The sequence below is a fragment of the Mus musculus genome, chromosome 17 (assembly GCF_000001635.26).
Source record: "Mus musculus strain C57BL/6J chromosome 17, GRCm38.p6 C57BL/6J".
Taxonomy (NCBI): Eukaryota; Metazoa; Chordata; class Mammalia; order Rodentia; family Muridae; genus Mus; species Mus musculus.
In genome coordinates, this window is record NC_000083.6 from 18,080,995 (window position 1) to 18,094,082 (window position 13,088).

A 13,088-nucleotide genomic window follows, 5' to 3' on the forward strand; every position below is an offset into this window, starting at 1 on the left:
TGAGAAAGAAATTAGGGAAACAACACCATTCACAATAGTCACAAATAATATAAAATACGTTAGTATGACTCTAACTAAGAAAGTAAAGATCTAAATGACAAGAACTTCAAGTCTCTGAAGAAAGAACATGAAGAAGATCTCAGGAAATGGAAAGATCTCCAATGTTCATGGATTGGCAGGATTAATATAATTAAAATAGCTATTCTTCTGATAGCAATCTACAGATTCAATGCAATCCTTTTCAAAATTCCAAGTCAATTCTTCATTTAGTTAGAAAGGGCAATTTGCAAATTCATCTGGATTAATAAAAAACCTATGATAGCAAAAACTATTCTCAACAATAAAAGAACCTCTGGTAGAATCACCATGCCTGACCTCAAGCTGTACTATAGAGCAATTGTGATAAAAACTGCATGCAAAAGCTCAAGAAGCTAGACTCCAGAAATTCAAATAACCCCATTAAAATGGGGTGCAGAGCTAAAAAAGGAATTTTCAATTGAGGAATACCGAATCGCTGAGAAGCACCTTAAAAAATGTTCAACATACTTAATCATCAGGGAAATGCAAATCAAAACAACCTCATACCAGCCAGAATGGCTAAGATCAAAAATTCAGGTGACAGCAGATGCTGGTGAGGATGTGGAGAAAGAGGAACACTCCTTCATTGCTGGTAGGATTGCAAGCTTGTACAACCACTCTGGAAGTCTGTCTGGAGGTTCCTCAGAAAATTGGACATAGTCCTAGTGGAAGATCCAGCAATACCTCTCCTGGACATATACCCAGAAGATGTTCCAACTGGTAATAAGAACACATGTTCCACTATGTTCTTAGAAGCCTTATTTATAATAAGCAGAAGCTGGAAAGAACCCAGATGTCCCTCAACAGAGGAATGGGTATAGAAAATGTGGTACAATTACACAATGGAATACTACTCAGCTATTAATAACAATGAATTTTTGAAATACTTTGGCAAATGGATGGATGTGGAGGATATCATCCTGAGTGAGGTAACCCAACAGAAAAGAAGTAATTTGATATGCACTCACTGATAAGTGGATATTAGCCCAGAATCTTAGAATAAATACCCAAGATACAATTTGCTAAACACAAGAAAATCAAGAAGGAAGACCAATGTTTGAATACTTCATTCCTCCTTTATCCCGAGCTTTTGTCCCTGCCGGCCAGAACACACTCAGGACAACCGGAATCTTCTGGGGCAAAGCTTTTATTGCTTACTTATCAGGAGGGAAGACCCTGAACTGGGAAAATGGAGCTGCTTATATAGCCCGCAGCGTGACTTTTCAGCACCTGATGTGGCATGACAGCTCGTGATTCGTTGCTAGCCCATCACCCCATTACTAAGCCACAAGATAGGCAGTGACTAGGCGTGAGTTCACTCTTGCACTTGCGCATAAGGCTTATTTACTAGTTAGGCGCAGTGGAAGCCAGCACCCTCTTATAATGGCGATTGCTCACGGCAGGCACGTGATTGCTCGCAGCACTGCTCTCCCTGCTCTCCACACTCCTTAGAATAGGGAACAAAATACCCATGGAAGGAGTTACATAGACAAATTTTGGAGCTAAGAGGAAAGGATCGACCAGCCAGAGACTACCCCACCCAGGGATCCATCCCATAATCAGCCACCAAACCCAGACACTATTGTGTATTCCAGAAAGATTTTGCTGAAAGGACCCTGACATAGCTGTTTTGTGTGAGGCTATGTCAGTGCCTGGCAAACACAGAAGTGGATGCTCACAGTCATCTATAGGATGGAACACAGGGCCCCCAATGGAGGAGCTCGAGAAAGTAGCCAACAGCTGAAGGGGTCTGCAACCCTATAGGTGGAACAACAATATGAACTAACCAGTACCCCCAGAGCTGGTGTATCTAGCTGCATATCTAGCAGAAGATGGCCTAGTCGGCCCCTTGGTCTTGCAAACTTCATATACCCCAGTATAGGGGAATGCCGGGGCCAAGAAGTGGGAGTGGGTGGGTAGTGGATCAGGGCTGGGAGAGGGTATAGGGAACTCTTGGGATAGCATTTGGAATGCAAATAAAGAAAATATCTAATAAAAATATAATTAAAAGAAAAAGAAGGGTGCTGCTTGCTAAAAAGGGAGTAATTCTCTCAACTCTGGGAAGAGGAACTTGTACCCCTTCTATTAATATAGGACTGGTATCGATTGCCATGTTAAAGTCAATGCTGGTTACTAGAACTTCTCCTGGAAGACCGTTTTTGCAAATTAAAAATACCCTTTCCCCTTTAACTCATGTAGTGATTATTTTTATTTCTTTATTGTGCCTTTTTTTCATGTTCAGTTAAGTGGCATGTCTCATTATGGACTATGCCAATGATTCAATGTTTAATTTGATAATAAAGTATCTTGAATTTAAAATCCTTATTTTAAATATATACACTTAAAAAAGCTACTCTTATAAATTGTTAGTAATAATTACGATATTCACGTTGGAAGTCCCTCACCTTATAAACAATCAAATCCTTTAGTGCATTCAGAATTATTATTGTTGCTATGCTTAGAATTGATGCACTTAATTATGAGAATAAGACTAACTCCGTCTGCTGTATATGTTTTGAAGTTTAAGCTTAGAATGACCTAAAAGAAACAAGCACAGTTTTTCTATTTCGATAGACTTTAGACAGATACGTATTTCTCACAAACTTCATAGATATTGAGAATGTGGCATTTAAGGTATTTTAATGAAAATGCTTTTTGTGATAGAGAGTCACATTAAGGAAGGCAAAACTCTCAATCTCTTCCAAAGAAGATGATGGGCAAAAATCAGTCTTCACATTAAGTTTGCTAGAAGTATGTTAAAACTGGCCACTAGGCGATAAAGTACCCTTTAACTTTACTGACATCAGTAGAGTCCAAACTGTTTACAAGGAAGATACTAGATAGGCAATTACCCCACATTTCCTAGACAAGGTAAGAGATTCCTTCAAATTTCTGCTTCATTGTCAGAACTTCTGGGCATCATTGCCAAAATGGATGTCTCCACTGACACGGATACACTTTTGGTGACTTTCCCAGGAACCAGTATGTATTTGTCTTTTTATTTAAAACAGAAGCTTCTTAGTATGTATATCTTGTTTACTCAGGTGAAATGTTTCTCTCTCAGATATTTGATGGGTATGAAAAGTACATTGATGATAGTGATTCCTAATTCCAGAGCTTAACATTACTTAGCAACGTTCTGATAATTTTATCTTAGTCACAAACCCCAAACCAAACATTTCCTTAGGTTGTCTTTTAAGTATCAATTTAAATGCACTCTTCCTTGTGCTTTTTTGGCATAAAACCTTTAGAGAACTTTGGACTAAATAAGATAGAATAGAAGTAATTTATTAAAAGTTGTAAATACAAATGAACTAGACATTGTAATAACAATCCTTACCCTGAAAATTCTCTTAAGTGTTCTTATTGTATAAAGCTTACAGATATTAGAAATAAAGTCTCTTTCTTGGAATAAAAGCAGGAAATGTTGGTATAATGTACTCTAATGTATATTGTATAAACTTGATTGGTAGTTGTTTCCTATAACTCACACTTGTTAATTGCCAACTAAAGCGCTGCAATATATAAATTTTGAGTGGTCAGTCCTTCAGTGCTTTCTTTTTAGCCTTTTCCTTTTCCACTTAGTTTGCCTCCTCTGATGTAACCTGTAGGGTTACATCAGCCTAAATTGTTTTTCATATTAAAAGTTTCTTGTTTCACATGGTTAGCCAATTCATCCCAAGAGAAGATCAAACTTGAGCTCTTGCTGTTTGTAGTCTTTGCTGAAGTCATAGGGCCTTTGGGTAGTGAAGAATATGAAGAAACATATTTCCTAACTTGTTTTTCACTTGAATAGAGGGCTTCAGAAGCAGAGTCCATGGGAAGGATAGTTTTAAAATTCCCAATTGGATTCTCAATCCCTTGGAATAATTAGTGTGACAGACTGAGTCATCAACAAATACAAATCATGGTCACAAAAATAAGAACCAAGCATACATGTACTGGACACAGTTTTTTCTGCATCAAGCAGATCCATGTAATAATATGATGTCCTCCTGGATTTTAATCTTCTGGCTCTTGCAAGTTCCAAAATTTTTCTCTGCTATTATGTTTAATATCAGTAGATGTTATTACATAATTACTGAAGAATTTCATCATGAAGGAGATGTTCTGATTGGTGCATTTTTCCCTCTTCATACTTTCTACACTGGGAAGAAAATGCCAAATTCAGCTGTACCATATCAATATTTGGATAATTACATACAGTAAGTAAAATTATTTATATTTTTAGTTCAGAATTCTTATGACTTTGAGGGTAAAATCATTTAAACTTACTTATTTTTTTTGACAAATTCACTCTTAGAGTTTCTAAAATTTTTTCATCAGTTTTATTTTCTTCTTGGATTATTTTCCTCACTGAGGGTGGGGGAGGTAGGCAGGAGTAAATAGAAACTTTGACTGTATTCACTTTAGTTTTCTCATTTTATAATTAACAATAACCTCTTATTGGCTATTCTTATTATGCCGCAATATCTGAATATATTAAAGTGTTATGATTTCAAGGAAGGATGATTTATTCTAAGCCTTACCTTGTTGTTTTTGGTGATTTGGAGGTACTCACCTGCAGTATTAGACGTTGTCATGAAATGCAGTAAGTTCTTTGTGTTCGTTGGGATTTTTCAGTGAAGAAAGAGGCTATGTGTGTTACATGCATCTGTTTCCAGTTTTAACAGTGTCACAATTAGAAGTTGTGAATACTTCTGCTCTCCTAAGATATTTCATCTATCTCACTTTTATTATAAGTGGTTGTCTGAGGTGTTTGTTTGTTTGTTTTTCAAGACAGCGTTTCTCTGAGGAACTCTGGATGTCCAGGAACTCACTCTGTAGACCAGGCTGGCCTCAAACTCAGATATCTGCCTGCCTCTGCCTCTGCCTCTGCCTCTCTGCCCCTCTGCCCCTCTGCCCCTCTGCCCCTCTGCCCTTCTGCCCCTCTGCCCCTCTGCCCCTCTGCCCCTCTGCCCCTCTGCCCCTCTGCCCCTCTCCCCCTCTCCCTCTCTCCCCCTCTGCCCCCCTGCCCCTCTGCCCTCCCACTCTGCCTCTCTGCCTCTGCCTCTCTGCTTCTGTCTCTCTGCCTCTGCCTCTCTGCTTCTGCCTCTCTGCCTCTGCCTCTGCCTCTGCCTCTGCCTCTGCCAAGTGCTGGAATTGAAGGCATGTGCCACCGCCGCCCGGCTTATAAGTGGTTGTTGATAATTTACTTTTTATTTTCACACAGCTTTCTGGTGTTTCCACATTTACTCCATTGGTTTGTAGTATGTATTCTTATTTTATATATGTGTCTACCAAGTCTTAGTGACTATGAGAGTTTTATCTTGGTGCTGTTTCTTAGCTTTAATTAAATAATCCAGGTTAATGGATTGTGTCAGACAGGTATTGCTGAGTTGGACAGAAATATTCATGTATGTTTCTTAATAAAGTAAATACATTGTTTTTATCCAAGTCTGACTTTCCTTTCCCAAGAATACTTTCTAATATCTGTATGGAGTAGTTAGTATGGCATGGAAATAGAACAATAACTTATAAATTCCTGTGAATACATGAAGACATGTGTTAGAAATCAACAAGCAGACAATGTTCCAAAGAAATACCTGAAAAATTTTAGAATCTCTAAAATTATATTGTCAAAATAACAATAAAAAAACAAATAAAGTATAAAGGTGAATTACGCTCTATGAGATAATACTCTGTGCTTGGTAAAATCTTTTGTGGTATTAAGGCATTAAATCAAAGACAGTAGAGTTGAAAAATGTTTAGATATATATTAAAACTTAATGGTTAATTTGTTTGACAATTTATTTTGAATTTTAAAAACATCAAATGTAAGTGTATAAAATTTGTTATTTGGATAAATATTTAATGTTATTTTTAAATTTTTAGGGAATCATATTTTGACTCAATTGAAATCATAGTACATTTTCATGTGCTGAGTAGATGGGGCAACTTTGGTTGTTGGGCAGGGCCTCTTATATTTCATTATAATTAATGCTCCATATAAATGAACTTTTCTGATGCCCTCCCTCTCAGCAGTTCAGGTATCAATGTGTATGTGTGTTTCTCTTTATTTTGTACAGCAACAAACCATTCGTTGCAAAGTCTGTACTTGCTGATATGTGAAAAACTAGTCCGGTTTAGTCATTATAAATAAGAGGATTGATTCCTATGAAAAACAATGAACTTGCATAAAATCAGAAAAACTAAGCTAAGTTAATGTCAAAATTCAGTCACTTTTATTATAATGTATTAAGCATATTTGTTGTATAGTGTGTTCCTTATGAGTGTGGAATACTTTTAAGAGAAAGGTGGCTTATTTTATACTCACATTCATAGTACAGTCTTTTCACATTTCTTATCACATCCATTATTTGCATGTGTGGACATACTTTTGTAGTAGCCCACATTTGCAAGTGAAGGTAAAACTGTTCAAACAAATGTTGTCATCCTCAATGTGTGTGCAAAGATCAAGATCAGATTCCCAGGTCCATCATTAGGATTCTGAAATGCATAAGTCATACTATTGGCCAATATGTTCAATCCTTTGGTTGATGTATCTTGAATCTTTCCCAGTCAAATTCAAAATTTTCTCTATGGGTTTATGAGAGAGAATTATTTTCCTTTATAGCAAGTAAAATATGGGTTTGAACATATACATCGAAATTAATTTCATCAAATATCTATTCAATTTTACTCTTCATAGTTTGATAAAATTGATGTATCATCAGAATTCAGTTCAAGGCAATTTTGTTTTTAATGTACTTTGCTATTTTACTGGAGCTATGCACCATTGCAAGCAATTTTACATAGTAAATGACAAACTCATTTTCTAGAACATTTCTCATGTATATAATGCCATTCTGGATTCTTTCTACCATGTCTTCCCTCATGTATATTAGCAGTGAATATGGCTCCATTCTTAATTCTGTTGTGATTCTGGAATGGCTTTATAATTGATCTCATCCTTTCTTTGAATTTCAACAATGCAGTTTTTCAGTACAAAAACACTGACTGATTTTGAATGCAAACACAAATATTTCATGGCCTTATTTTTGTTTGAATTAACTACAAAAGTTCTTCCTTGGTGTCTACCCTGTTGTAACCACTGACCATCTTTCATTCCATTTGCACTTTTCATTGGCACTAATGTCTTTTTTTTTTGTGAGATCCCCTTTTATCTGTGTGTATTCAAAGGAAGACATAATCTTCAGAGGTAGAGTCGATCAAATTTAAAAATACAAACAAAAGCAGCTCATAGCATGTACTGCAGGTGTTGTTGCATACATTTGTTTGGCAAATTCTCACTGTGGTATTGACTGATGGTCCTTATTGTCAGCACTGTATGGATTATTTTACCATTCATCTTATAGTGGTGGATGTATGCATCCAGCTAAAGTATTAATATTCTGGAAGTAATAAGACAGATATAGATTAATTTTATATAAATCCTTACTGGGGAAAATTATAATCTTTCCTATGGAAGAATATTACACCTAGGGTAACATGTTTCACAGCATTCATTAGTTACCAGCAATTGTGTGTATGTGTGTATGTGTGTGTGTGTGTGTGTGTGTGTTTGTGTGTGTGTGTGTGTGTCTGTTGTGTAAGTTTAAGTCCTGCTGGGCAATTAATTCAAGTTGAGTCCCTGAAATTAAAATGAGAAAGGAAGTGCATAAGAATTTGCATAAAGAATGGAAGAGGAAAATGATACAATCATTTTAGAATCTTAAGAAACAAATGATATAGTTTTCATTTTCAAAATATATTTACTAAAAGCATGAACTTTAAAAATTTGGTTTGCAAAAAAGATTGAGCAAATCTGTTTTTTTATTAGATATTTTCTTCATTTACATTTCAAATGCTATCCCCAAAGCCCCTTACACTCCCCCACACTCCCTCCTGCCCTGCTCCTCAACCCACCCACTCCTGCTTCCTGGCCCTAGCAGTCCCCTATACTGAGACATATAATCTTCGCAAGACCGAGGGCCTCTCGTCCCATTGATGGCCGACTAGGCCATCCTCTGCTACTTATGCAACTAGAGACACAGCTCTGGGGGGTACTGGTTAGTTCATATTGTTGTTCCTCCTATAGGGTTGCAGACCCCTTTAGCTCCTTGGGTACTTTCTCTAGCTCCTTCATTGCCTTTGATCATTGTTCCATGACTGTAGATTTTGAGTTCCTCTGCTCTATTACTAGTGATTATTACTTAATTCCTCACATGTATGGAATCCTCAAAAATCATATGTATCCTTAAATGTTTATATGTATTTATTTGAATATATAATATTTATACATGAGAAAATATCATTGATCTTATTTCTGAAATTAAACATCCTAATTATCAATTCTTTTCCTTTGGACTATATTATTTCATTTATATTTTTATCTATCCTCTTTCATTTAAAATTAATATTTGTCATTTCAGATTGTGATATCAAAGAACTTTATTAATCATTCAAGTAAAACTTTCAGTTAATTCCAAATACAGGCATGTATTCACAATGTATCATTATAATTAATTTCATAGATATACTCAGGTAGGTACAATAAGCAATTTTCCTACTGCCAAGTTGCCATCTTGTTGACCTTGCTTTTTATGTTTTAACATATCTATTGCTTGACATTATACTGATATTATTATAATTACCCTTTCTCTTTCTTTTTGTGGGTATTTATGTATGACTATATTAGCCTATCATGTTTGTATGTATTGAGTCCAATACTTGTATTAGATTCTCAAGGTTTGGATGTTTGTGAGCTGCCTACTTATATTTCTGAGAATCAAACTTAGATTCTCTGGAAAAATCACACCCTTAATTGCTGAGCAAGTCCTCCTCCCCACCATAAAAATTTTTCCTTGAAAATCTTAATAATGATAATATATTTACACTTATTAGAAATTCAGTGCATTTATCATATTCTCCAAAGCCCCCAACCTAGTTCAGTATCCACCCTCTCAGCCCATATCTCTCATCCCCAACTTTAAGTATGGTCAGGAGCTATCATAGGCCAAGCTAATAAGTAATAGGTGATCTTCCTGAAATGACTTTGCTTTAGATTATATCTATAACAAAGCTCCAATAGGCAAGGAATAGGAATAAGTCTTTTAGGAAAGACTCCTGCTGTAAATATGCTTTTCCTTTTATTTTTGAACACAAATAACAATCAGTAGGTATTTTCCCACTTCTTTGAGCAGATCTCTGCAGATCCAGAAAGATGTATGTCTAATGCTATAGAGACAAATGGATGGCTTCTTAATTCTTAATGATGATCCTATAAGAATCCCTAAATTTATTTTCGTGTTTATAAAGCTTTTTTTTTAATAGTTGAACTCCTATTAGGTCCTTTTATGACGGTCATAACTGCACTGAGAATTCTGCCAAACTCTCATTTGTCACCAGTTTATTGCTTCTAGATAGTAACCAGACTTTCTAATACTCATAGCCTGTTCCAAGAGGTTGTAAAACAATTAAGCAAAGGTATAAGAGGGCAACTATGATTTATTATAGGTGATAGGACAGAAGATAAAATATTGAATGAATTTATTTATACAAAACATCACTAATAACTTAGTTATGCTTTTAAACTTTTCAAGGAACCTATGGAGCTGTGACAGGTGATGAATGTTTAGGCAGATAGTTACTTTTAAAGGATACATATGTAAATATTTTCTGCTGTAAACGTGTATTTCAATTTATGGTTTGATTTTTTTTTCCATTTTTTATTAGGTATTTAGCTCATTCACATTTCCAATTCTATACCAAAAGTCCCCCATATCCACCCACCCCCACACCCCTGCCCACCCACTCCCCCTTTTTGGCCCTGGTGTTCCCCTGTACTGGGGCATATAAAGTTTGCAAGTCCAATGGGCCTCTCTTTCCAGTGATGGCCGACTAGGCCATCCTTTGATATATATGCGGCTAGAGTCAAGAGCTCCGGGGTACTGGTTAGTTCATAATGTTGTTCCACCTATAGGGTTGCAGATCCCTTTAGCTCCTTGGCTACTTTCTCTAGCTCCTCCATTGGGAGCCCTATGATCCATCCATTAGCTGACTGTGAGCATCCACTTCTGTGTTATGGTTTGATTTTATGTGTGAACTTGTGATTAAGTTTTTACCATGAGATCATGTACCTTGAAAGATGTATACGTGCTGAGTACCAAGAGACATGGCAGAGGAACTGAGATGAGGAGATTTTTTTTGGATAGAACACTTCTTAGACAAAGAGGAGGAGAAGGAAGAAAAAATTTTCACTTGGACACTTAGGACCTTTATGTTTTTCCGGATTTTTAGATAAATTTCATCAGTATCCCTTTTTCTTCCTGAGACATCCAACTTGGAGAGTGAAAGTTAGGGATGAGCAGTTCATGTTGAGATAGATCAAAGGCCACATTACTTAATCTCTAATTGCCAGGCAATAGATGTCAATCTCCTAAACCAGCTCTTTCTTGCTCTTTCACCCTCAGAAAGAGCAAGAAAAATTTTAGGACATTTTAGAAGTTATCATCAGCATTTCAGTATATTTGGAAAGCTAGAATGTCCAGAGACCCTCAGATTTAAAGCCACACTAGAGTACTACTCTGTACCCTGTCTCTACCTTCTCTAGTTTGGGAGGCTTGCAGAACCTAAAATGTCACCCTGGAAGAGGATCTTTGAATAATGTATATCTACACAGATAGGACTCTCACCTGGACCTTGCAAAACCATTGGCCAGGGAGTGCTTGTTTATGGAGGGTGATAATTAGGAGTCGATATTGCCTACTGCCATCAGCTGAAGCTGATATTTGGTACCATCAGCACCTGATTTACACCAGAAGCCATTAGTTCTGTCTTGAAATTGCCTGCTGACATCAGCAGAGGCCAATAGTAGGAGCCATCAACACCTGGTTTGCTTGATAGAATACAGTCAGTGCTCAAGGTAGGTCAGGAGCCATCAGCTTTAATTGGCTTTAATTACCTGCTGTCAACAGTCAATTCTCCCAGCAGTTCTGTTGGGAGCTTTCAGCATCAACCTTTGATCAGGAGCCATCAGCTTTGGGTTGTGTGCATTTTGTGTTATCACTTACGATGGGATAAAGTTATTCTGCAGACAGAGAGTTCTTTTTTTTTTTTTTTTTCCATTTTTTATTAGGTATTTAACTCATTTACATTTCCAATGCTATACCAAAAGTCCCCCATATCCACCCACCCCCACTCCCCTGCCCACCCACTCCCCCTTTTTGGCCCTGGTGTTCCCCTGTACTGGGGCATATAAAGTTTGCAAGTCCAATGGGCCTCTCTTTCCAGTGATGGCCGACTAGGCCATCTTTTGATATATATGCAGCTAGAGTCAAGAGCTCCGGGGTATTGGTTAGTTCATAATGTTGTTCCACAGAGAGTTCTTTACAGATGTTATTAAGCATACTCTTAAAGAATATAGTCATTAAGATTAGCACTAGCCAGCTGACTGACTGACTTCAGTTTTTACAAATGGTCAGTCCTTGGTTTCTGGAGAAAAGAACTTTAGATATGGACCCATGGGAGAAAACAGGGTTAGATATTAACAATTTGATTACAGAGAGTAGAGGATTAGGCTTGCCCCTTACAGTGTTTGCTATTTGGACTGTGATTAGGAAGGCATTGGGTGATAAAAACAAACAAACAAACAAACAACCCCCCAAAAAACCCAAAACAAACAAACAAAAAACATATGTGTGTAGAAGACAGTAGATTCACCTCATTGTTTGGGGAATCCTTTAGTACTGTCTCAAATAGAATCTAAGAACAAAGTTTATTCTTCAACCTAAATATCTGAGAAAAGTAACTCAGAAGAAGTTAGTGGTAAATAAAAACAGTAAATATCAACCTGGGAGGTAAGAGACTCTTAGGTGAAATGCCCAGCAGTAGGGAGAGGGGATTTATAGAGCCTACCTCTCTAGGAAGAACAATCAAGTGAGAGAGTGTGTTTCCAACCCACAGTCACAATTCTGACCCATAATTGTTCCTTTATGAAAGAATTACAGGGATAGAAATGGAGAGGATCCTGGGGAAAAGAAGGTTCAGTGACAGGCCCAAAGGGGGATCCAGCTCAAGGGAAGGTCCCAAGGCCTCACAGTATTTCTGAGACTATGAAGTGCCCACAAAAAGGGGCCTAGCATGAACGCACTCTGGAACAACAAGCAGCTGAAAGAGTCAGATACAGATATTTGCACCCAACCAATGGACAGAAGCTGCTGACCTCTTGTTTAATTAGGGAAGGCTGAAAGAAGCTGAGGAAAATGGTGATCCTGCAGGAGGACCCACAGTCTCAATTAATCTGGACCCCCAAGATTTCTCAAACACTGAACCACCAAACAGGCAGCATATACCAGCTGATATGTGGCCCTCAACACACATACCGTAGAGGACTGCAGGGTCTGTGTTCATTCAAAGATGATGCACTCATCCCTCAAGAGACTGGATGCCCCAGGGAGTTTAGAGGTTAGGTGGGGTGGGAGGTGGGGACATCCACGTGGACACAGGAGAGTGGGAAGGAGTTATGGGATATGGAACAGTCTGAGGGAGGTGGGGGATAAAATATGGAGTGTAAAAAAATTATTTAATAAAAAATTAGCAGCCTCAACTCTAGAAGCATGGAGATTCTTGCCCAGTAGTGATACAAATACCAAAAGCCTTGCTAATATAATACAGAAAGTAAAAAAAATATTTGAGGACTCTTGCTCAGCTGATAGAGGCTCTGAAGCAAAAGATACTGTTGTAAAACATCTGGCCTTTGAGAATGCTACACCCACTTGTCAATCTCTTCTAAAGACAATTTAAAAATCTGGAAATGTATTTAAAGCATGTGTTTACTACTTCATATTTTCAAGGAATATCCATTACAACAACCTCTCAAGACCAGAACACTATCCGAAATCTTAGTCGTCAAGGACAGAAAAAAATTAATTAGGCTTGGCTCACAAAATTATTCAAGTAACAAGTCTGGACATATCAGAAAACAATGTCCCAGAATGGTAAGAGGTGCCATAAATTTCAATGCTCCT

The 13,088-nt window shown here is 37.3% G+C and overlaps 1 protein-coding gene across 2 annotated transcripts in view; it reads left to right on the forward strand.

Moving 5' to 3' along the window:
- Positions 1-4,062: 4,062 nt before the first annotated feature.
- Vmn2r91 (vomeronasal 2, receptor 91) overlaps positions 4,063-13,088 on the forward strand; it is a 51,587-nt gene continuing 42,561 nt past the window's right edge. For both annotated transcript variants that reach the window (NM_001104540.1, XM_030249986.1), the window contains exon 1: positions 4,063-4,283. In NM_001104540.1, the coding sequence (NP_001098010.1) occupies positions 4,063-4,283 (221 nt within the window). The remainder of the gene's footprint in view (positions 4,284-13,088) is intronic.